This window comes from Filicampus tigris, chromosome 11, assembly GCF_054856515.1.
Source record: "Filicampus tigris isolate MCC_2025a chromosome 11, RoL_Ftig_1.0, whole genome shotgun sequence".
Lineage (NCBI taxonomy): Eukaryota > Metazoa > Chordata > Actinopteri > Syngnathiformes > Syngnathidae > Filicampus > Filicampus tigris.
In genome coordinates this window covers 4174694-4201233 of record NC_141227.1, presented here as the reverse complement: position 1 = coordinate 4201233, position 26540 = coordinate 4174694, and the positions used below count along the sequence as shown (strand labels likewise).

The 26540-nt window shown below is 39.4% G+C and overlaps 1 protein-coding gene across 1 annotated transcript; it reads left to right on the top strand.

Moving 5' to 3' along the window:
• LOC147139452 (uncharacterized) lies at window positions 1-26540 on the top strand. Its single transcript, XM_086044776.1, has 9 exons — window positions 1-366; window positions 5941-6083; window positions 7290-7881; window positions 8647-9226; window positions 11349-11416; window positions 11853-11949; window positions 12044-12162; window positions 15553-25436; window positions 25554-26540. Exons 1-8 carry the CDS (start codon window positions 169-171, stop codon window positions 16075-16077), a joined length of 2322 nt encoding a protein of 773 aa, XP_085900902.1. The 5' UTR covers window positions 1-168; the 3' UTR covers window positions 16078-25436; window positions 25554-26540.

Genomic DNA, 26540 nt, shown 5'->3' with positions numbered 1-26540 from the left:
AATGTTGTTTAGGATCATGTTATACAGAAGAAGAGTCTGTTTAGGTCTGGCGCATTCATCTCCTCAATGCCTTAGCAGCAACGCAACCGATTGATCGCAAACTTGTCATTTTCTCCAATTGAGTTTATCCTACTAAGTTGTATTTCTTGCTGAATCAAAAAACGAATAATGTACCGGCCCGGTCAACATCCGTGCGGTCAGCCACCTTTCGGTGTTCCACCTTCTCGCGGCCCTCTTTTCAATGTCGGAGCTCCTTGTGGGCCTTCTGCTGGAAATTTACCTCCTGGACCGTCAAGGCAATTTTCGTCTTCGGCGCCGCTGGAAAACAATTTTCTGCAAAGACCTCCAGGACCTAATTACATGAATGTATGTACAACACCATGCTCGTGCTCGGAGAGGGGCGGGGGAGGCCGTGTGGGAGTTCAAAATAATTGTTAAAGGACCAAGTAGGAGCATCAACGCATCCACTTAAAAGAGCATGTCAATGTTTGATACGTGTGAAAATCATCTAACGTGGTGATCCAAGATATGGATCTCTCTTTATTTGTCGCCGCGGTTTATAGGACATTTGGTTCGTGTATACCAGCTTTACAAGTTGGTCGGGTTTTGTCCATGGTAGTCATCATTAAAAAAGTTCAAATTAAGCATTGATGTAGTAAGTATCTCAGAATTTCTAAGTACAACAATAAAGTGCAACATATTGTGAGAAGAACAGTTTTTATTCTATTTTCTTGAAGAATTGGGTTAGAATGGTGAGGGATGATAACACATTGGCTGTGAGATGCAATAAATGCTTGTTAATTCTATATTAGATGTAGCCTTGACCTACTGGTAATCAAAAAGAATGTTAAAATATGAGAAGTGGTTGCTACTTCAAATTCTAATGTCTCGCTGTCAAAAAAAACCATCCAACTTTAATGGCATTCTCCCAGAAATAGATCAGTAATGCACACAGATTGTTGTGTTTAGAGGTTGTAAATGCAATTAGTCCTTTTCCACTTTATGTTACCAACATGACTTGGCACAAGTCTACTTGTCATTGAGCCTTTTCCATTTGCAAAACCTGGTACTGCTAGTACGCGACTGTATTTTTACTACCTCGTTAGCAGAGGTTCCAAGGATCGTGACAGGGTACTATATTTTGTATGTTTTATGGGTGTAACAGACTGATGATCTTTAATAAGTGGAGCAGATTTGCCATTGCGGTGCCATTGTAACATTTGAGGATGTACAGCTCGAAATGACAATGACCAACATGTTTTACTTGACAGTCTCCACTTTGTTGCAGTGGTCCATTTTCTTTCTGCCCTAATTTTCTTCTCAAATGAAATTCTTTTGATGCGTTCAATGATATCATTTGTGCTGTTTTTTTCTGGTTATTGAGGTGGTATATAACTTTGAAGTGGAAAACCGACCGTCCGAGTAGAGCTGAGCAGGCACTGTACAGTGGAAAAGGTTAATTAAAGTACTTATCTACTCTAGCTATTTGTAATTTACTCAGTTACTAAAACAACAACTAAATTTCTCTCAGTACAGCGCAGTCATCCACCAATGCCGAACATAATAAACGTCTCACTTTTTGATTTTGAAATGATGCAGTTCCAAAAATTGGTCATGTTAAACTTAGCATAAATGTAAGCAGACTCTAACATTGACAAATGAAAATGAATTTCTTCATATACACAGAGTGTAAAGGATTCTTCCTTACCTTATTTGCCACCGCTCTACAAGGAGTTACGAGTTTTTGTGTGTGAAGCCATAGGATGTGGTAAGTCATAGTCTGTATTATATACAATTAAATGAGGAGGCACAACATGTTTCAAGGTGTCATACTATAAAAAAGTACAGTCCCCTCCAAAATAATTGGAACGGCAAGGTCAATTCCTTTGGTTTTGTTATACACTGAAGACATTTGGGTTTCAGATCAAAAGATGAATATGAGACAAGTTCAGAATTCCATCTTTTATTTCATGGTATTTTCATCTAAATGTGTTAAACCAGTGATTCTTAACCAGTGTGTGGCACATTAGTGTACAGTGAGAGATTATCAGGTGTGCCATGGGAAATTATCCAATGTCAATTCTTTTGACTAAAATATATATTTTCTAATTGAAAAAAAAATGCTTTAATTTATTTACGCCAACCACATATAGTAGGCAGGCAAAACTAACATGTTCTTAGTTTTGTTAGAACATGTTCTAGATGACAGAAGGTACATAATGACCCTGTATAGCCACTTTTTGTGAATCGTTTTGCTATATGGTGTGCCGTGGGATTTTTTTCAGATGTGAAATATGTTCCTTGGCTCAATTAAAGGTTGAGAAACGCCGTGTACAACTCAGGACAGCACACATTTTGTTTGAAGCCACCCACTTTTCAAGTGAGCAAAAGTATTGGAACGTGACTGATGGTTGTTTCTAGTTGCTCAGGTGTTGCCTTTTAGATTGATTGTTTAAACATTAGATAATGCTTGTTTTTGGCATTGGGTTTCACCTGTGAAAACTACATTTGATGTTTAGCAAACATGAAGACCAGAGAGCTGTCTATGGGAGAAAAGCAAACCATTTTGAAGCTGAGAGAAGAGGGACCATCAATCAGAGCTATTGCACAAACATTGGCCAAAACCAATACAACAATTTGGCAGAGCTGGGCATTTTACTACAAATTGAGCGTCATTCGTCATCTGTCAGCAGCAAGGGTCCCCTTCCGTCGTCTGTCATTTTTTCCAGGTGGTAAAAAAATACCTTGATAAGCCACATCAAGAGCAAGAGTGAGTCACGTTGCAACACTGTTAAACTTGAGAGCGTTGCAACTTTCCGTGCGAGACTTGAAAGCGCTGCAATCTCTCTTTTGAAGCTTGATAGCCGCAGATCCGAAGTCTGCATCTGTCAGGGCGATGTAATTGCGTGAGTCGCTATAGCCCAGAATTAGCTCCCGTTAGCAAGCAGTAACGTCTGCCTTGCCTCAAGCCACACGTCCTCGCCACATCCTCGGACATCCGCACTCACTCAGCCTCCTTGCATGCGACTCACAAATGATCCGCCGATTTATTTATTTATTTATTTATTTTTTAGCTTCTCGCTCGGGTTAGTCAATTTAGCCGTCGTCACAACAGCGTGTTCCTCCTCCTTCGTGCCCCCAAAGTTCCACCCATTCCGGATTATCTCCCAATCACATTAGCAATACTGGGTGCATTCTTCAAACTACCAATCAAACCAATTCAAACCCCCCACTGGCAGATATGTGAACAGAAATAGTGACTCATCGTGCCATGCAACCCTGCTCAAAATGGTGCAAAAATCTTTCAGAGTCTGTCAAAATATTCAAAATAATATTCTCATTAGTAATAGGTTTTATACATACAAGTCACTTCCTGCAATTTGTCAACCACAGATCGATCAGAAAATAATTTTTTTGCTGACTCATTCCGAGTGTTTCCGAACCTCATGGAAGCTTGGGGAATAGTGGCCCTAGCCACCGGAAGTGACGTAGATATCGCTAAACCGCTCGCTACACCATAGACTTTACAATTTCCATGCGCTAGAAGCACAGCAAATTCAATGTCGAGCGATGTTTTGGAATGGGAGGACTTTCAAACACACGAGCCCACAGAAGGGGGCGTTATTAGATCGTTCATGATTAGTAGTCACTGAATCATCCGGCTACCGTGACGTCAACATCTCCGGAAAAAGCCAAAGATGAGGGGGCGCGAGATTCAAACGGCAGACGACACATTCTGAATTGTATTTAGTGATTAAACTGCTGTCTACCAACGACCTAATCACATTTTAATGACAGATATGCATTGTAAAGGGGGTTCTAGAGGGTTACAGAAAGGTTTTCAATGTCTGCACCCTGAACTTTAAATCTGTCCCCCAAGCAACAACAACTCACTGTCGACGTGGCCATCAGAGCCTCGCAGAGAAAAATAGACTAACGGCGGACTACAGACAAATGCCGGATTAAATAAAGTGGCTTTGGACTATGCTTAGTCCACTTTTTAAAAATTTTTTCCCGTCAACCGTCAGCAAAATGGGTGTCCGTCAGTGACGGAGTGACGGTCTGTCACACAGGCGGAAGGCCAAGCTCTACAATTTGAAATGCCCTGGAAGAGGAAGAAACAACTAGTGTACTGAACAACAGACATTGAACACATTGCGAGAGCAGTGAAGAAAGACAACAGTGACATCAGTGCCAACCTCCACAGGGCAGGGGTGAAGGTGTCACAATCCACTGTTCGAAGACGACTTTGAGAGATGACATATACACGCCATACCTCAAGATGTAAACCACTAATCGAATCGGAAGGCCAGATTGGATTTTGCAAAGAAGCACGAGATGCGCCACAAAGGTTTTGGAGCAAAGTTTTATTTGACTGATGAGATGAAGATTAACCTAATAATAAGAGTAATCCTTCACAGTGAAGGAAGGGCCAAAGTGTGGAGAAAGAAAGGATCTGCTCAACTATGAAGCATGGGGGATGTAACGTCATGATTCGAGCTTGCATGGCTGCTTCTGGAACAGGCTCACTTGTCTTAAATGACGTAACTCGTGATGGTAGTAGCAGAATGAATTCTACAAAAAGCATTTTGTCTGGCAATTTACAGAAAAATGCATCCCAAATAATCGGGAGAAGTTTCATCATGCAATAAGATGATGACCCAAAACACAGCCAGCACAACAAAGGACGTCATCAGGGGAAAAAGTGGGAGGTGTGAGACTGGCCAAGTCAATCACTGGACCTTAACCCAGTCGAACCTGCATTTCACTTCCCGAAGACAAGACTGAAGGCTCTTCAGAAGAAAACCACAACTGAATGAGGCTGCAGTACAGTCCTGAAAAAGCATTTCAAATGAAGAATGCAGCAGTCTTGATGCAGTTATTGCAAGTACGGGTTACGCCACCAAATATGAAATGTTTTAGGTTAATTTCGCAATGTATGTTCCGGTACTTTTGCTCACTTGAAAAGTGGGTGGCTTCAAACAAAAGGTACTCAATCCCGAGTTGTTTAACACACTCTAGATGTAAATACCATGAAAAAAAAAAAGCTGGAATTCTCAACATTTGTCTCATATTTATTTTTACCTGTAACCTAACATTTGCCAATATACAACAAAAACAAAGAAATTGACATTGCGGTTCCAATACTTTTGGAGGGGAGTGTGTATGCCTGTTCAAATGCCATCTTTTTGTGGTACAAAAAATGTGAGCAAGATAAATAATTTCAAAACATTTTCCATGAAAAATAAAAACTGAGATATGGGTATGGGACTTTGCTCAGAATTACCCAATCGTGTTCAGTGGTAGTCAGCGCACGTAGAGATTTTTGGCAAGTATTGGCATCTCACATCTTTTCCATATGGAGTAGGATGAAGCCAGTTTATTGTATTAAAAAAAAAAACATAATAACATTATTATTCCCCTTAAAAGATTATTTTTTTAATGAGTTGGGATTTATAGGTAACATTAATGGTGGAAAAGTTTTGGAATGATTTATCTTTTTTTATATATATAAAAAAGCCTGCATTTAAACAGGTGCTTAGACTTCTGATATCCATTGTATCCAATGTCAATTACAAAACATGAAATGGTGCTTTGACTAACAAATTGATTTAGTTCCATGACCATGTTCAAAACTGAAATCACAAGCATAGCAACTTTCTCCTTTGACATGAATGGACTAGAATTCATTTGTTGCAGCTCCACCAAAATACAATTTTGGAACATTGGAGTGGCTGTAGGGCTTGCAACACCAATCCAAACAACGTCTCCTATTTTGAAAAACACATGAGAAAGGCGACTCCTAAGTCAAGGTACCACTGTATGAATTTAAAAAAAGAAATGTTTTGCTTGGTATGTTAAATACTAGTATAAACATGCCATGAATGACACACTTCTTTCATGCAAAGTACTATTAACCTAAATTCTGAATACTCTCAGCCCCACTGTAGCTCGTTCTCCATAGACCGTAGTACAGTGATTACTGTGGGAGGCAGCCAGCAGCCTGCCTCTCCGGCACCACCATCTCATCTTCCGGGCTCCCAGTGGAATCCAACACCTGTCAAACATACACCAGACAACAGGTAGGTAGTCGTACTTGTAGGGCTGGGCGATTAGTGTAAAAAAGAATTATCCCGATTATTTTTGATGAATTAAGATTATTCATTAATTTCAAAACTTACTATTTAATCAACTATGAAAACGTTACTATTAGATATTATCATCAGCCCCATTCCTATTCATCCCTGCACATTGAACACTTCATTCTTGAGTACTTTATTTGTGTCAGGTATACAAAATGACCTAAATATCAAATCTCGTGCAACTCAAGCCTCTTGCATTTGCATTCTGCTGCATCTACGCCTTTAATTGCTGGATTGCATCTTCATTCACACATTCAGACTGTGAATAAGCATCTCCCTTATCTCATTATCATATTTATTTTATCTTATTTTGTTGTTCTATTTTTATTTTGACAAGTCCTGGGACATCCCTGGCAAAACTGGGAGCTCAAGTATCATATTTCGTGCGATATCATGTGGAAATGTGTGTTGGTATGACAATAAAAAAATCCTTGACACCTTGAAAACTCAACTTTAAATATGAATTGAAAGAAGAACAAGAAAATAAAATAATATCCTAAAATAATAGCAATAAAGACCTAAACATAAAAATAAATACTGGCTGTTCCTGCTGCACGTGTGGTGGCCTCTTTGGTCGTGTGGTTCCGTGCATGCATGGGGCATGCAAGGAAAACACATTCTACATTGAGATAAGAGTAGAACAAAAAAGTTGCGATTGAGCTTTATAAATATAACTCGTCTTTCACAAATTAGGCAGAATCTGTGCCTTTTAGTATTGCCTTTGGGTATGTGTTCCTACTGCGTTTGTGAGTGATTATTGGTTATTTGAAGGAACATCACTCGCGGAGGTCGATGCTAATGAGATTTTACATTGATTTTTGCATTAGCACTGGCGATTGTTCTAAAATAAAGCATGTCTTGTATTTAAATATACAATGTCTGTCATTATTTTTGTGTGTTTAGTTTGACAGTAAATGTCAACTGAGGTGTCATTAAACAGCATTAAATATGCAACGTTTGAAATTAACGCGCCGTTCAGCACAATCGTTTTCCTTCGATTATAATTTTTTTATGATTGTTATAAGCCAAAATCGAAATCACATATACATTTCAGCCTACTACGTACATGTAAATGAAGGTCAAAGATGGAACATTTAATTTCTTGATTTTTTTTATTTTTTATTTTTTTTACTTTTTATTTTTCAGTGACAGTGCTGGAGAAGAGTTCTTGAGATGTATAGCTGCGAATAAACCTTTCCCAGACTATCTCAGAGGGAACATGGCATACAACCTGGCTGATGCCTTAAAGTCAGCCAGTCTCCTGAAGGAGGCTGTCAAGTCAGATCGTATTTTCCAGAAGCGTTTGACCAGGAGCAAAAGTCAAAGCAGGAGTCCTGACCGCAGCCGTGGAAGATCACGAGCTAAAAGCCGCGGACGAAGCCGCGGACGAAGCAGAAGCAGAAGCAGAAGCAGAGGAAGGAGTAAAAGTCGCGTTCGTGGAAAAAGTCGAGCTAGAAGCAAAAGCAGGGCTCGCAGTCGAAGCCAAACCAGGGAAAGTCGTGCACGGAGCAAAAGCAGGCCAAGACGGTCATTGTCACGAAGTAGCAGTCTGGACAAGAGCCATGCTAAAAGCAAAAAGCGTCAGAGGAGCCCAAGCCACATTGGTGACAGCTCTGGTGCTGGTTGGAGTCCTGGCTTCAGAGGAAGTAGTTTGTTAGAGGGACTTAAGATGGTTATGAACAACAAAGAAATGGAAAACCAACTGCCCTCTCTCAAAGAGGCAATTCTAACAATTCAGGTAGATCATGTCATTCATACATTTACTTGAATTTTCTGTTTACTCTGTGTGAGACTTTTATATATAGGGGTGTAACGGTACGCTAAATCACATTTTGGTTCGGTTTCTTGGAATCTTCGGTTTGGTATATGTTCGGTACAAAAAACAGATTTTTTTTTTCATGTTTATTTTGAAAAGATGACAAGTAAACGGTACATTTTTTAGAAAAAATAAATAAAAGCGAACCATTCGGGTGATATTCTAAGAAATTACACCAGAATAAAAAATACACTAACAATAAAGATCTCTTAAATTTGTAAATTATTAAGACACTGAAATCTTTAAACACTCAACAGCAACAGCCTCTGACACTTACTTTATTTGCCTTTTATTTAACCTACAGATGTGTCAGATCATTTTGCCCAACCATGTATGTATGTGTGTGTGGGCGTGTGTGTGTGCTGTCAGTCAATTAAAATATTTAACTGTGATTAATCACATTTTTTCATAGTTAAATAGTAGTTTATCGCACATTTTATTTATTGTAAAAAAAAATCCCTTGATTTTTCTGTCCTATTATTATTATTTTATGAGGTATTTCAATTCCACATGCGGTAACACATTTTGAGTTTACTTTGGTAAACTCATTAAGTCAGGGTAACACTTATTTGTATTTGAATATATCTTTCTGTCATTATACAGTGTGCATTTCCTAATTTCTCCGCTTTTAAGTAAATTAAACGTAAATGTTCACTGTTTGTTAAGAGAATACTTTTCTTTCTCCAGGCCTCAGATAAAAGCAAAAAACTGCTGTCTGTCTCTCACGAGCAACAACATGGGACAGTAGAGACGTCAGCATCACTGGAAAATGACAGCATGCTCCTGCCTCATGACAGAGTTGGCAGTGACTTCTCTTGGCTTCAGCCCCAAAGTCAGGTGGCTTCAAAAGCTGAGCAGCTTGAAGATGAAGAATGGTTCTTGTATGGTGATGAAAAAGGCACAAAAGAAAGTCTATACCATGGAACATCTAGAACACTCACAACTGGAGAGTTGGTCAAACTAAAGTGGGATGAAATGAAGACTTGTGGTTTGGGCAGTCAACAGCATAAGAACCCTGATCGGTCAAATTTCGGTATTTTGGATGGCCTCTCATCGTCAAGCCAAGTCTTTGCTAATCTGGACAACAATGAATGTGAGAAGATCAAAAACATATTGACCAATTTGGGAAAAACAAACTGTAGTGAGGTAGGCAAACACTTAGCTTCTGAGCCACCTCTTAGTTCGACATCAACTTCCTTGGGATTGATAGCATCACAAGAACCTAACATGCGGCACGCTTTGGAGTCCCTACAGTCTCTCATTAAAGGTGAGAGGATATTCCGTCAAATATTAACACGATTAAATTTAGAGACTTTATTTACTACCAGCATCATATACAATACGATATACAAGAATGGCATGAAATTGGAAAGTCAAGCTTGCAAGGATTGTTACTTTTAACCTTTGTAGATATAAAAAGTTGATTCTACTCTGTTCAAATGCCAAATTTTGGTGATTACAGAAATGAGACCAAGATAAAAACGTTTCTTTTTCCTGCCCTTAATGTCTACCACAAAATTGGGAGTACTGCTCTAATTGGTGCATAGTAAAAGGTAATAAAATATAAACATATTATATCAGATGGCAAATTTTGGAGGAACAAGAACATTGACTAATGCCCTGCCATGGTAATTGCACAACTGGTAAATTGGCTTTGCATAGTGAACATTGGAGGTGGGTAGAAATTCAAGAGTAAAGAAAAAAATTGTGAATACTGCTGAGGATTGCACGAGGTGATTTACATTACAAGTAATTGCACATGATACGCATTAGTATCATTGCATAGTGCACATTTAAGGTAAATAACCTAAACAGAAATTTAAGTAACCAAAATTGGATGGCCGTAGAATGCAGTAACTGTGTGACTTTCCAATGTGATCATGATCTGTTATTTGGAGCATTAATAGCTCTGGGTGGAAAGCTGTCTCTTGAGTCTGTTAGTTTGGGTTTTGTGAGCCCTGTAACGCTGACTGGAGGCAACATTTTGAACATATGACGTCTTATAAAAATTTACTTTTAAAATGAAGTTGTGCACAACACATTGTTAGTGAAAATAGTTTTGGAATTAATTATTGTGGTGTTCTTTTTTACCAGAGCTGGGCACTTGACCCTTTTTTTGCCGTAAAATGATCACCCCCCCCGGCCCAAAAAAAAGTGTCCGTGATTGACGCCGCCGCGGGAGGGACGCTAACGGCCGAGGCTTTTTAATGATCATTAGCTGGCTAATTTACTATTCGAACCTCGTTGTGAACACGCTTCAAAATGCTCCACTAGTACTTTACTACTTACCCAACTGCGTGTGCTTACTTCCATTGCGAGCCCCGGGGTTGGTTTTGTCATATTGTATAATCATTTGGGTCCAACGGACGGCCAGAAGTCCCGGCCTTCAAAATAAAAGCATGCCAGCAAACCACTATACACAGCAGGTTTGCCACAGCGTATTTTCTGAAGTAGGGAAGACGCCAGAAGAAGTGCATGAACTCCACCTTGATGTGCCAGCGTCATACTTGAGTGCTTAGTTGTTTTGAAACAGGCGAGTTCCAAGTCGGGGGGCGTCGCTTCAAAAAGACAGCGACAACAATGGATATCGTACCTGCTACAACCATAAAGTGACCGAGATGACTAGACTATGCATTTAATTTTATTGCCAAACTAGTTTGCTTTTGCAGCAGCAACGAGCTGCGCGCTACATCCTCTCTCTCTCCTCTCCGTGTGGGAAACTGTATGTCATAACAACATGTGACATAATGGATCGATCAGAGCAGCAACAATTCCCGATGGGTGCGTGGCATGTGTTGCAGACCTGTCGCCAACAGCACAATGCGTCGGTCACGTGAATCAATGCGGCAGTTGTCGCTCGCGCCGTCGCGGGAGTAGAAAGAAGCCTAAAAAGAAGCCTTTCAAAGAGTACGCTGAGATGAAATTTGGCCGCCTCGCGACCACATCAAACGCATGAGGGCAGATTAGTGGGCCGGACGAAAATCCACTTCCGTGCTTAGTCCAGCCATTTTTTAAAAATTTGTCAGCTCCCACCTCCCGGCCCAAAAATGGACATCCGGCCAGGCAGGAGGGTCCGACCGGTCCGGCCCAGGGATGGACTGCCCAGCTCTGTGTTTTACTTCACAAAAACATTGGTTTTGAACAGAGGTGTGTAGACTTTGTATTTCCAATGTACATTCTTTACATTATATTCTTACTTATTCAGATACAATTTGATGCAAGACTTTTGTTGTTGGTCTTTTAGATCCATTTTTCTCCCCAGAAGTCAAAGATAAGGTTTTGTTTCGTGCTGTTAGACTGCTGTCTGATATACTTACCGTATACCATGATTTTATTAATCACTACTTGATTTATGTAGAATCTTAACATTTTGGTTATGCTTTTTTAAGCAACCAAGGAGAAGCGGGAAAAAGGTGATGCAGTTGGGACGTCCCTCTCGTCGTACGATAAACACAAGGTAATGAATTTCTTAGCCGATTTCTGAAACACCCTGACAGAACATTAGAGCTGCCAACTGTTAGGGATTGTCTGGATTTTGTTACAGATATCACCGAATGCTCCTTCGAACCACGCTAAAATTTGAGGAATTAAAACAAACCCATCAGAGAGATGGCAAAAACATTCCTCTTGGCAAAATAAACTATTTGGAACATTCTTAAAAAGAGAGAGTGTTGTTTCATTTCAAATTCATTGCAATAGTGTTTACAGACAAAAGATGATAATTGTCTCAATATCACAATATTTACGGGCCTAACTTTAGTGAATTATTTCAGTCTAATGTTTGACAGATAGGAGACCATCCTGGTAAGAATACTGAAATAAAATAATCCCTATTAAGTTGGCCCTTTTTCGTCATTTGTTGGGTTAACTAATTTGCCATTTGTATATTCCAGCCAAGTGATGAAAGTGAAAGGAAGAAAGCCAAACAAATAAAAATAACTCAAACTGAAGTTTTGATGAAAGAAGTGGGCGAATTGCTCAAAGAGGAAGGTAAAGTAGTCTTCCTTTGAATGCTTTTTATTTTATAAATTGTATAATTGTTAAATACATCCAGTTACTCACTGTTTTTCGTATCTTTTTACAGGGTTACATTTTCTTGTACCAGTGATCGGGTTTTACTGCCAGATATGTGAGGAATTTATTGGAGATTTAAGTAAAGCTGAAACCCATGCAGCCATCCATTCTCATCGTAAGATGGACCGTGTGAGTATTTCCTTTCCAATACAAATTGTTTGATATTTACGATCCAAATTATTATGCAAAGGATGTTTTTGTCCGTTTTTTATACTTTATGCAAATGGTCTCATCATAATTTTCAAGTCATCAACTATGAGAGAATAATTTGAATGTTTTCAAATGAACCTCCCAATGATAACAGATTACCAAAACGTAGTTTTTGGTAAAATGCACAATCAATTGAATTTGTGAGTTTTTACAGATTCTCTGCTTCAATTTATTTTCACAGATTAGGCAAGGAGAACCACTTTATTGTAATTCCTAGGGGCGTAACAAAAAACGGTTTTAACCGGAAAATCATTTTTCGATTTAAATATTACAAGTGCATCAGATCGAACAGAATCAAATTGCTGTACTTTGAAATCTATCGAGATACGTATCGAATCGTATTTTATTGGAGAACCAAATCTTAGAAGGAAATGGCATATTTTCAGTCCTGATAAGTTCATTCAAATATATGTAAAATGACCAAAAAGTCATTGCATCATACCCTCTCCAACTGAGCTCTACCATATGGAATTGTAAGTCCACTGGGTCAAACCAAACAGAATTGTTCCACATTCAAATCGAACCGTCCTTGAATCGTTTGGCACCGCACGTATCGAAAAGCGTATCAAATCATCTTTTGTGGAGAAATGCACAACCTTAACTATGCCCAATCTGATTTGAACAAACTCCTTGCTCGTAGATGTGAAGCACTTCAGATTATTATTAGGCACAGCCTAATTCTAATAATAATAATAATAATAATAATAATTCTGCAGCTCGTCACCTCCTGTGAACATTGGGAAGCCGTAACTACACAGACCTGTCGCACATTACCTGAAATAACGGGCAAACGGCCATTTTATTGAAGCAGACAAACAACTGCAGTCTGCTTTTATGCGTAGCTTTTCAATTAAACCCTGGACTCGGGCCACTGCATTGTACATTCCTTTTAAACGTCTGCCATTTTTGAGCACACTTGCCCTTCCTTTTGCTAACTTCACCCAGTTATGCTGTGCACACAGGCAGCTGACTGGAGTCGCCTTTAGTAAAACACACAAAGGCTTTCCCACTCATGCTACAGGGGAAATTTCTCAAAAGTTAGTCTATGCGAGTGAACCCTCACAATCAGAATGGCATCCCAAAGCTGTTGTTTGGATGTGAACTGCCCCCCACCCTCATAAGTCTTTGCTTGAAGATGATCCAAAGGTTCTGAATAGGGTTGAGGTCAAGGGAGGATGGTGGCCATAGCAGCCAATGATGCAGAGTTATTCCTTGAAGCGTGGTGAGATTTTTCACTGATGAGGGTCATACAACTGTGGATGGTCAAGCTGGATGGACTAGTGTGTTGTTGGTACATGGCCACCATGTCACAACAAGGCTGCAACGTCAGCAGGGAGGTAATGGAGTCATGTTTTGAGACGGAATCATTGTGAGAGAGCTGGTTGGCCCCTTTTGTGTCCCTGAAGGTGTGAAACTAATTTCTCAAAAGTATATGGCGTTTCTGACTGACTACTTTCTTCGGTCGTATAAAATGAAGGACAGAATTTTGCGAAACAGTCATCTTTTTTCATGACATCTTATGCTGCAAGAAATTCCCCTGCACGTTGGGTGGCTATGGGCATAAAAGGAGAGAAACTTGTGTGTTTCTCCCCTGACCATCAAACCTATTGAGAACCTCTGAAACATCCTCATTCAATGCCAGCCATTCGCAGCGCAGCTAAGCTCCTCAGTGCCAGCCATTTTTGAGGATTCTGACCCATCTTTGAAGGCCCACAGAATATTGTGTTTTATGACTATACAGTGGTACCTCTACTTACGAAATTAATTGGTTCTGGAGGAAATTTCTTAAGTAGAAAATTTTGTAAGTAGAGACGCATTTTCCATGTAAATGCCCTAATCCGTTCCAAGCCCCCCATAATTCAGACATAAATGTTTTATAAAGCATAAAAATGCATCAAAACATGTAACATATAAAATACATGTTACAATTAGATTATTGCACAATAAATGAGAGTTGCACAAAATGTAAAAATACAAAGAATAGAGTAAGGAATAAAAATGATGGTCATTTACCTTTTAATTGCTGTCCTCATTGCTTTTTGCCCTCTTTGGTTCATGTTGTCTCTCAGAAGTGGTTTTTGCCTGGTGTTTTGTAAAGAACTGATTTAATAACGTGGCGACTGTCATACATTACGTTCATATTCTTTGGCGAGATCAACCCAACGCATCCCCTTTTTCATACTTTTCTATTATCTCTTGCTTTGTTTGTATGGACCAAAAAAACCCAGATTCTCTCCTTTTTTTCATTTCCCTGTTTCTAATTCACGTAAAACTATCGGAACACCTCATGGCCCAAGGGGCGAATGACGAGGACGCCGCATAGACATATCTATCTATCTACACACATAGACACATACGGTAGAGGTCCCTCTTGGCCAGTGGGATGCCAGGAAGATGCTAGGTAATAGCCAATGGCAGAGCAGCTATGCGTATCTTGCGTTCAGGAAACTCCGGAGATGCCAGGAAGATGCTAGGTAATAGCCAATGGCAGAGCAGCTATGCGTATCTTGCGTTCACGAAACTCCGGAGCTGCGAGTCGCAGCCCATACTGCCAGTAGCAGCCCATACTGCGAGTAGCAAAAAAACTGAGAATTCAAGGGTTTTGTGAAAAGACATATAAACATATAAATTTAAACTTTGACCCCAATATTTTTGCTTTTATGACACCTCAGATATATGAACAGTACTTTTGTTATTCAAAATTCCCAGAACGAAAATGTTTTTTCATCCATCAGTGTAATCGTCACTAACTCTATCAGTCACTGGCGGACGCCCGTTTTTTTGTTTCGATTTACTTTATTTATTTATTTATTTTTTCTTCAACGGACTCCCTGGCCACTGACCTGATGACAACGTACTAGCATAATATAGTAAAATGCCCACCTCTGCTTATTACTTAAATAAATATGAGTACATTTAAAATTAATGTGTGGAGAACATGGTGCCCTCTCTACGCAGAAACTGCCTTGAGAAAATACTTGTGAACAGGCATTATATGTGCAAATACATTTAATTTATTTACCGGTAGTTAGTAAAATTTTAGGCTGTGACATTTGGTAACCTAATATATGAATCTCCTTTGAACATTTACAGAGAAAAACATTGAAACCGAACACTGGATTAAAATGGTGATGCTCACAAAAAACCTAATGCAGTGGTTCCCAAATTCCCAAGCCCTTTTTGCGGGTTGCCATGTTGTCCCATGTATACAAATGCCTCAATGTTTTGGATCTCTTAACCAAATGTAATATTCTATTGGAAATATATTTAAATGTAATTACACTCTAATTTTTGTTATGTTTTTGGCAGAAAACGCTCATGAATAAACATACAGAAGAGCCTAAAGGACAATCTAGCTGTAGCAGCAGTAGCAGCATCAAACACCATCCCACGTTGTCAGACCAAAGAGGCAGTTACGTAGATAGAGGAGACAGCAGGAAACACGGAAATCATTACGATAGAAGGCATGAGAGCGACCACAGCAGCAAACAGGAGGACGGTCATCGTAGTCACCGGCCTGGGCAGGAAAGTAATTTGTTCAAGAAGTTGAGGGAGGAGAAGATGCTCATAACTGTTTGTGTTGGACCGCCAAATGTTAAGGAGGAGCTGAATAAGGACCAGGACATTGAAAGTCGTGCTAAAGTTAAGGAGGAAGCAGCATCCAATGGAAAGTCTCATGATGTTCGCAAAAAAGACGCAAAGGAAGAAAGTGAAAGGCCCCATAGCAACGATGACCAAGAAAAAGGATCAAAAGCAAAGTCACACAAAAAGAAAAAGAAAAAGGAGAAGAAAAGGGAGAAGAAGGACAAGAAAAAAAAGAACAATTTGTCTTGAGTGATGCATTGTGCTTGCCCGTTAAAAAATTCTAACCTCAACAAATGTCACACCACAACATCACCGTGAGACAAGAAAGTGTTGATTTGTCTAAAGTACAGGTGTCAAACAGAAAAGGTCCGGCCATCGTTTTATGTGGCCTGTCAAAAAAAACATGATTTGTGGTAAACCCTGAACCGAAATTGCAATTGTCACTATATTGCAAGCATTTTTTGTTCTTTTCCAAACACTGTTAAATAAATAATAGATGAACAAACAATTTTTATTGACTAATGATGTCAAACGTAGTTAACTGTCACTTTGTTGTGTATATGTAATAATAATGTGGGCCGATTATATATTTATATGCTGAATGAGTTCACTAAGATCAAGTTCATGAACTTGTTCATATTTTAGGCGGACGTGAACTGAATCTAGTGCATTTTTACTTTGTGAATGGTTCTGTGAATAAATTCATTCTGGGACCAATGAACGGTTTTTGAACGGCACTTTTTCAAGAGTGCTAGGTTTTCCCGCCAAACACTGTAAACGAGCCTTAATTTGGGGGAAAAGGCCATTATTTAGTGACCCCAGCCACCAACAGTCGCACAGCATATACGTCATCAAAATGTGATGTGTGGTGGCTTGGAGTGGGAAAAAACTAACAAAAGTGTGACGACGCACTTAGATGTACCTCATAGCGCTGCGCTGCTATGAGCATCCCCGCTGCCTGTCTCAGCAACCAGCAAGCAGGTATCCTCCTAGATACTATTCAAGAATTTTATGAGAAGGTCGGAGAGGATTTGGAGGAACAAATGTGACAATTTTGTGTACATTTCAAAAAGCAAATACTGTCTTAAATTACAACAGCGATCCTGATACGTCTCATTGATTTAATACTACCTGCTAGCCAGAGCTGGGCACTTGACCCTTTTTTTGCCCTCTGGCCGCGACCCTCCACCCTTGACCTTGGGTACCCTTCCGGCCGCGACACCCCGGCCGTATTCATAAACATTGTCGGCCCTCGACTATGAACGGAACTAGTTCATTTTAAAATTTGTAAGGTAAACTGAACTAGTTTGCATAGAAAATGAATTTTCACAACAGTGTTTATGTGGCTACTTATTTTCGCTCTCAAATGCTCCTTGGACAGCCACGCACACGATGACGTATACAACCGTATTTTTCTCTCTATAATGGCATAATGTAGCCATTTATGTATAACATTAACGGCAAACATTCAGGATCAAACCTATGTAAATACACGCAGTAACTATGTGTATATACACACCAACATAAATCTACATAAAAAGTCTGAGCAACACTCATTTTAGCCTGTACATAGTACAGAGGAAAAATACTCTAAGTGACAGTGCTGCAGTGAAATGTAAGGAACAGCATTGTTCCTTACATAAAACTAGACTAACAGTAGTGGGGAATGTTGAGTATTGCACGGTATTACAGTAGTGGGGAATGTTGGGTATTGCGCGATATAAGCCCGAATAGTCACTATTTGGGCGTAATCGGACAGTTGAATTGGTCCACTGTGATGTGTTCCATAATTTCATTGGTCAGATGTAACGCGACTATTTGTAAATCTATTGACAGCTTGAAGCTCGTAAAAATCCACAAATAAACCGCATCACATTAAGAGACGCAGGGTTCAAAGCATCTGGGGAAAAAAGTAGCAGCTTATAGTATGGAAAATATAGTAAATAAAAACAGAAGACTGATTTGCAAATTCTAACACTGATTGTTGAAGACTTATTGGTGGAATTCTTTCCCTGTCTTGCTTGATGTACAGCTTCAGTTGCTCAATCGGGTCTCTACTCATATTTTGCACTTCATAATGCACCACAAATTTTCAATGAGAGACAGGTCTGGACTGTTGGAAGGCCAGTCTAGTACCGATACTCTTTTACTACGAAGCCACACTGTTGTAACATTCGGAATGTGGCTTGGCATTGTCTTTGCTGAAATAAGCAGGTCTGTCTCTGAAAAAAGGAGTTGCTTGGATGGCAGCTGCTACAAAACCTGTATGTACCCTTCAGCATTACTGGGTGCTTTCACATATGTGCAAGTTACCTATCCCATCACAGATTCTGGCTTTTGAACTTTGTGCTGGTGACAGACAGACCGTAAAAATCATTTTCCTCTTTGACCAGAAGACACAAAGTCCATGATTTCCAAAAACGTTTTTAAATGTGGACTCGCCAGACCGCAGCACACTTTTACCCTTTGCATCAGTCCATCTTGGATTATTTTGGGCCCAGACATGTCAGAAGTATTTCTGGGTGTTTTGGTACTGTACATGGCTTTGCATGGTTGTAACTTGCATTTGTACATTTAGCAACAAATTGTGTTAAAGGGGAAGTCAACACAAATTTTTTCTTCACAAGAATATGTCCCACTAGTCGAAACACTGCGTTCTGAATGATATTGTGTTTGTGGAATAAGAGTTAAGCAGTAAGATCCACCTGTTTTTGTCCATCTCGAGAGTGGCCATTTTGCTACTTGCTGTCAACTGAAAATGACATCACAGTTGCTCAGAGCTCAGCTAACAACCAATCATGGCTCAGCTTAAAAAAAACAGGTTAGGCGTGAGCAACTGTGATGTCATTTTCAGTCGACAGAAAGTGACAAAATGGCCGCACCCTGAGATGGGAGATATCCTTTACACAATACTGTTGGTTTTTAAAGCAGTGCTGCCTGAGGGATTGAAGGTCATGGGGCAGTCAATGTTGTTTTCAGTTTTGCAATTTACGTGCAGAGATTTCTTTTCAGGTTTTAATTTTTTTTTTTTTTTTTTAATTATTAATTGAATTCAAATTGAAATGTAGTAGAATGCAATTTTCAAATCACAAAAGCTGCCGGTTGTGAAGGAAAAAAAAAAGTGCCCCATTTAGGTCGGTCGGTAGGACCCTACATACTCGCTGTTTGGCTACAAGTGGATTTTCACTATTCGCTGACCGGGCTGGTGCCTATCCCCTGTGAATATTGTCCATGGTCCATGTAGGTAGATTGAATGTGTCTAGATAAGTGCTTAATGCAGGGGTGTCCACGTTTTTTGCAAAGAGGGCCAGATTAGATGAGGTGAAAATGTGGGGTGCTGACCATTTAGCCTGACATTCTTTTTTACGTGGAACACCAATAAATCCAAGCAAATTTTAGCAAACCAGTCTGCCTTTTAGTTTTTTACTTTTTTTAAATTGAAGTTTCAAGATTCTTAAAGTGGAAGTCAACCCAAACATATTTTTTTCAAGAATTATGTGCTATGCAGGCCCACTAGTTGAAACACTCACAGAAAACAGGTGAGCTGTGATTGGTTGTTACCTGAGCAACTGTGCACCCAGAGATGGCTAAAAACGACTGGATTAGCTCTTATTCCACAAATGCTATATTTATCAGAATTCCTTGTTTCAACTAGTGGGCCTGCATAGAACATATTGTAAAAAAAATGTTTGGGTTGCTTCCGCTTTAACTCATTAAATGCCAGCCATTCTCAACGCTAAACCAGGCATTTTCGAAGATTTTGACCCCTCATTGAAGGCCCACAGAATATTGTGTTTTATGACTATATAGACATGGGACCCACCGAAAGAAAGATTAGACTCTCTTCTTTCATCAGGAAAAAAACTTTAGAATTTGTCATTCTTCAGTAATCTGCAGTAGAACATAGGCAAGTTTCACTGAAAATCCTGTTTCTGGGGAAAAAAAAGCCCCTGAGAAATCGGTTTTGTGAAAAGACTTATTTCAAGTAAAACTTCAACTTTGACACAAATATTTTTTGCTTTCATGACACCTCAGATATACCACAGATATATAAACTTTTCTTATTAAAAAAACTAAAACAACTGTAAAAAAGCAATTTGATGCAAAAAAATGTATGTTCAAGTATCTTTTTACAGTTAGCAAAAAATGTATGAACATTGTGCTACATACAAGCACGTTTATGTATGTGCGTGCGTGTTTGTGTGTGTGTGAGTGACTGGGTGTTAACTTCGATCCCTATAAGCAGAGCTGAGCAGCTCGTCCCAGGGGCGGACTGGTCCGTCCTGGACGGACGCCTGTTTTTGGGATGGAGGACGGGGGTGACAAGTTTTAAAAAAGGGACTGAATAAGCAAGGGTGGAGGTGTATTTTAGTCCGTTCTACTAACAGTCCCTCATGCGTGCAATGTGGTCGCGAGGCGGCCAAAGTTCATCTCAACCTACTCAGGGAAATGGGCAAATGACAAAAATTGCCTCCTAACACTACAAACGCGCCACTAGTTACCCAAGTGCATGTACTTACTTGAATTGAGAAGGCCCCGGCGGGAACGCTGTGCACTGCGCACGTTTGGTCTGCACGAAGGGGAGACAAAAAGGAAGAATAAGATGAAGAAGGAGCACTAGCGTTTGACCGCGGGAAATTTGAAACCTAAATGTCGCAGCCGCTTCATTCGCGCACATCAGAGAGGGAGAGCTTTTGCTTGGTACAAGACGACGACTGGCAAAACAAAACAAAAAAGGTTTCAACATCGCAATCAAGTGGACGACACTGTGCTAAAGCTAATGCAAACAATATTACAGTTTTGGTCAAATTCAACAGCTGTAAAAAACAAAAGAAAGAAAGTCAAAACATACCAGCTATAGCAAGCTCCTCACTCACGGTTCTCCAAGCCTGGTCTCTTTTTTTCCTGTCCAAGTAGTTGTAACTAGCCTCAAAACAGTACTCGCTGTGATCTAATAAACGACACTGATGACATATGCTGGCGATTGCACCTCATTACAATGCTTCCCCCAAGCCTGAAACTTTGTGATTAATTGCATCAAATGCACACCAAAAAAAAAACTAATTTCTCGAGTTAACCTGCGGATGGGGCTATACTATTGTATTATTAAAAAAAACGATTTAACACGAGGTAGGCATCAAATGAGTTAAACGTCTTTTGGTCCATTTAAAACATGACATATCACTGGCAAATAAATGTTCACTGAACCTTTAGATTTAAAAACGGAAATAAGTAACAGTATTCATCAGTGCAAATTACAAATATCAAATATGAATAACAACTGATAATAAAATGTACTTTTCAATCCAACAACAGGGAAATATGTAAAAAAAAATAAAAAACACACACACACACATATATATATATATATCCACCAGTACAGGCCATGGTTAATTTACAATATTGGCATATTGGTGAGCATAAATGTAAAAATAGTAAACTCAATAAATGTTTTGATTTAAAAACAGGTAAATAACTAACAGTCTCCTTGCAAGTGAGGCAGACACATTCGTTGCGTATTTCAGTGAAAAGATAGTCCGATTTCCACCTTTCTTAAATTGTCAGCCCCCACTGTAAAGTTTCCTTTTTTTAATCATTGTCGCCATTGTAGAAACTGTCCGGAACGGGTCACCGCAACACGGAACATTCAATAAGCTCACAATCGGCTTTCGATGAGGTGTTTGTCCGAAATTGGCGCCCATTCGCACCGCGATGCCGATGGCTTCATGAATTGACTCTGCAAGCGGAGGCGGACGCGAATGTACTCGACAGCACGGAGACGTATATCTGGACGGTAAGAAGGTCTTTTTTTTTTGCTAACCTCGTCTGTTCAGTGTCCAGAAGCTAATTGCTGCCTTGAGCAATGCTGTTACTTTTAACACCACCTTTTAACACTGTTAGCTAGCTGGTTGCCGGTATTTATGTCACAAATTTGCATCACACCTTCTCCGCTCCAAATGCAGCCAAAAGGTGGTGGTATTATATTCTTCTCCTGTCAAAAGGAGACTTCCCCGCCACCGCAACCTCAGAGGACGTATCCCACCTGTGAACCTTTTGCTGGGACTATTCTGTCAACACATCAAGGACTACAATTTTATTCTGTCTACAGACGCCAATGAAAAAAGCTATATAATAACATCTTGCTTGTTTACTGTACTGTGGAATTAGTGGGATTTAAATCAATGGCAAAATACCTGTAACCTAATGTCGTATTTTTTTGTGCGACGAGCCTTTTGCATATATACAAACGGATTTAATGGTAAAACTGAATATAATGAATTGGAACATTTTTTTCTGTGTTATTTTTTATGTTCATTATACAGTACCGGTACATATCACGGTACTAAAAGGGGACATTACATCCTTTTTGGACTTTTATCTCAACTCATGTTACACCGCCATTTTTGGACTGCAAATTAGGATAATTTGTCAGATTTGAGGTCATCTATGCTATAATAAATATATGTCTTATTGTGTACTTGTATCCCTAACATGAGAATGTAGAGAGTCTATCACGATTATTTTTTGAAGATATTGAATTCAGTCTGATAATTTGCTACAGTCGGCTGCTGGCTTTTTTCCTGCTGCAAACATGATTCTGTGTCTAGACGTCTTTCAACATTCACACACATTTTATTTAGAAACTGCCACTCTAGTTAGTATCCGTAATTATTAGACAAATAACATGATGAGTTACAAATGTAATTTCTGTTCATTCTTTTTCTGTAAAACTAAAAATGAATGCAACATCCTATACAAAGCATGCAGATGTATCTTGACGGCTTTCAACACGTTTTCTTTAGAAACTGCCACTGTAGTTAATATCCGTAAGCATTACAAAATATGTGGAGTTAAAAACCTAATTTCTGTGGATTATTTTTTTGTAGAATTTAAAATGAACGCAGCATCCATCTATGCAAAGCAAGACGGAGGACCTCGGACCAGGGCTCCTCCTGTGGACAGAGACGGCAGCTGTCTCGGTGATCGTGGGGGACAGTGATTAAGAATACACTCCTAAACCACTTAAATAAATTTGTCAAGTTCCATCTTGTTTGTGACAATTGTGAATATAACTGTGTCCACATTGAAGAGATAAAAATGTCTGCTCCTTTTTAAAGTGATTTCTTTTTTCTGTACGTCCTTGTCCAATTGTAAGGGCCTGATTGTGTACAAATGTGCAAAGTGTAACGTTCTTATGTACCTCAACAAAACCAACTGCTTTTATGAATTTCACAAGTGAACTGAAGTGGCATGCGCTCGCTCTACACACAAATGTCAGTCAGACTGAGTGGGAGTCAAGGTAAGTAAAATTTGTGTTTTGTGGTTATAATGTGTGTTTTTATGGTTCATTGTAGTGTTTTATTGTGTATAGCAGTTATAAGAGTTGTAACTCCTGAAAATAACTGTTGCATCAATAAAAAGAATCTCCATACCAGAGATGGAAGCAGGTGCTTTTTTATACTTTTTTTTTTAACCATGAATGCCTGTTGTCGCTTATTTGTATTGTACCTAAATTGATGTTTTGTTTTTTTATGTGCTATACTCAAATCAGAGATGGGAAGTAACGAAGTTTACTGAACCTGAGTAGTTTTTTTCCAGTACTTTGTATTTCACTGAGTATTTTTTTTTTTAGAATAATTTTTACTTTTATCCGTTACATTTTATCACCGGTTTCTGTACTTTTTACTCGATACATTTTAAAAAACACAGTCATTACTTTTGTTTTACATGATGCATGATGATTAAAAAATAAATCATACTAATGTTCGTACGTGGCTCCGCCAATCATATGAAGGGTTACACCCGGTCCCGGACTTCCCAGATCTCAGCTCTATCTCAAGCTATGACATCACCCGAGAAGACTTGATGCTACCAGCTACAGAAGATAATTTAATTGGAAGGTGAGAAGAAATAATGATCGACGACGTGGAGTGTGTCGACGTTGAAACTGTCAACAATGTGGGCTCGACTAGGAACGAGCCAGCGCCAGCGAGTCAGCAGCTGGCTGACCCAGCCGTGACCTTATCTAAGAAAACCTATAAAGGTAAAGCTAAATGATTACCCTTTCATTAGCTTGGCCCTGGTTAATGACTAGTTTTATACTGTTTGAATGAAACAGCAGTTCAAAAATAAAAACGTGATTTCAAGAGGTGTGTCTACTTGCATAGTGTGTTAAGTGAGAAACCTTCAAACTTAGCCTTCAAATTTTTCCTGTACTTTTTTACCTTTACCTGAGTATTTGAATAGTACTTTTACCAAAATCATTTTTTATACAAGTAATATTCTACTTTTACTCAAGTACAGAATGTCAGTACTTTTCCCATCTCTGACTCAAATTAGCATTCTCAACCTAATTTAGCATCTCCTTTGAAAGCAAAAGCACACCAAAAAATGTTCAATATATGTATCATCAAATTGTATGCTTAAAAAGAGAGGGAAAAATATAGGAATTTGGGTTTATTTTGACCAGAAGTCTTTTAAAAAGGACGGAAGTGGGTTTTTCGTCCGTCCCTCTATTCGTCCCAAATTGGGTCAAGTACTGGCTGATGTGTTGTGTTGGGTTCTTTCAAAAAGAAAGACCACTGTTCTCTTCCGCGATACCACGGAACAGCCATGACTAAGCCTGCACAACACTGTAGAGTGCTCTTTTTCTTGAGCATACCCTCCCTGCAGTATTGTTCTCATAGGCATAGTCTGCTGTGGTATCTGTAGTGCTTTAATAATGCACAATGACATGTACTATAGCCTAGCGTTGCACAATGACATGTATTTTAGCCTAGCATTTATAGCTGTATATGAAAAAGGCTGTCCCGAAGATTAATTGAAAATAACTTTAAAAAAAAAAACACTTGAGCAACAGTTGTTTATCATGAAAATGACAGTTGGTGCACAGAAGTCTCATGAGCCCCCATTAGAACTATGGGAAGCTTGAAGTTTGATGTTATCGCTGCTGTTCACCCCAGGTAAGAATGCCAACAGACAGAATTAATTGGTTATGAGTGAAGTGATGTCCACAGTTGAACAGAAGGTGATGACAGGTTGCAGTAAAACTAGTTGAAATGATCAAAGAATAATGTGTTGGACGGCCCGCTAAGGGGATTTTTAATATTTTCAGTAAAATCAACATTACACCAATATAAAATAAAATTGACGGTGATGGGATATAAAACAAACATTAGATAATAGATACCATTAAGTACGGATGTCCTTTGTGTTAGCCATAAAAAAAGGGTCAAGTTTATTAGTTTTATTATGATACTATTAAAATTAGGCAGCTGCCTTATATCCAATCAGAAAATGGGTTTTGGCCCTGCAAAACCTGTATAAAACCTGCAGTAACGTGCTGTGGAATCAGACCGCTCACTTGTGACCGGCTCTCTGGTTTTGAATAAAACTTTTTGTGTGATCAGCCAGCAGCTTGGACTCCTGCAACTCATTGAATTCAACTGAAAGCCAATTGCCACAGCAGTGAAGGAGACCTGTTGGAGTTGGCTCGACCCAGACTCCCTCTGTGTCAGCCGCGGGCTGTCACGTCACGTGTTGGGTTGCGGCAGCTGCGTGGGCTGACACGACACTGCTCTCTAGTGGACGACCATTTCACTGACGAGGTAAAAGGTTTTGTTAACTAACAGTTAACATTGAGTACAAACCTTATCCCTTTGATCGCAAAGTATGTCCTTGTCTGGGACATCTCTAGACTGTAAAAATCTATCCAAACGTTACAGGTTACCCCCTGCATACACTGAAAGCTATGACCCGGAAGTGGAAGACATTCGGGGAGCCGATGTAGTTTAAGGACGGAAGTGCTTTAAAAGGCCGAAGACGCACGGGGCTGGAGGACGATTAATTTTATGAACAAGGAAGGACGGACGAGTACGGAAGGGTACACAGACCGCGGACAGAGGACAGACTGGGAAAAAAAGGTTAAAGTGCCCATCTCTGATACATTTGAGGTTACTGCCCCAGTGACAAGCCATGGACTATATGCATGGAGTGGGTGTGACGTATTTCCGGTAAAATCTCATAATCCATCTCACTTTCCGGTCAAGCGCTGGTTTCAACCTGCGACCTGGAATTAGTAGTACTGCCTTTAGATCTCTGTTTACATGGTAAAATGATTAGTAAAGCTGAAGTCAACTGCAAAAAATTATTTGCAATAATAAGGTCTATGTCCCTTCACTAATCTTAACATGACATTCTGATTGATATTGCGTTTGTGGAATATGACTTAAGCAGTAAAATCCACCCAATTTTAGACATTTCAGTGGGCGGCCATTTTGCGATTTATGTCGACTGAAAATAACATCAATAACGTAATAATAACATAATTTCTGTAGCTGAGCCCTAATTGGTCGCTATCTGAGCCCTGAGCAACTGTGATGTCATTATATTTGACAGGAGGGGGCAATTTTGCCCCCTCCGGTCAAAATTGCCCCCTCTAGACATGGACAAAAAGAGGTGGATATTACTGCTTAACTCATATTCCACAAACACAATATCAATCAGAATGGGCTGTTTCCACTAGTCTAGCGATTCCCAACCTTTATTGCGTCAAGGCACATATTTTAAGTAAAAAAATCTCACAGCACACCACCTAACAAAAATGTTACGAAAAGTGGATATGTCAATTATATACTTTCTATGATCTAATAGAAGATCATTTGGTTGTTCTGTTTATAACTATAAGTCACGGTTGTAGATAGATAGATGAA

Coding starts and splice junctions, on each gene's coding strand:
- LOC147139452 (XM_086044776.1), top strand. CDS start 169: ATGTACCGGCCCGGTCAACATCCGTGCGGTCAGCCACCTTTCGGTGTT. Junction 7,882..8,646: donor AGGCAATTCTAACAATTCAG/GTAGATCATGTC, acceptor TTCTTTCTCCAG/GCCTCAGATAAAAGCAAAAA. Junction 11,950..12,043: donor CGAATTGCTCAAAGAGGAAG/GTAAAGTAGTCT, acceptor ATCTTTTTACAG/GGTTACATTTTCTTGTACCA.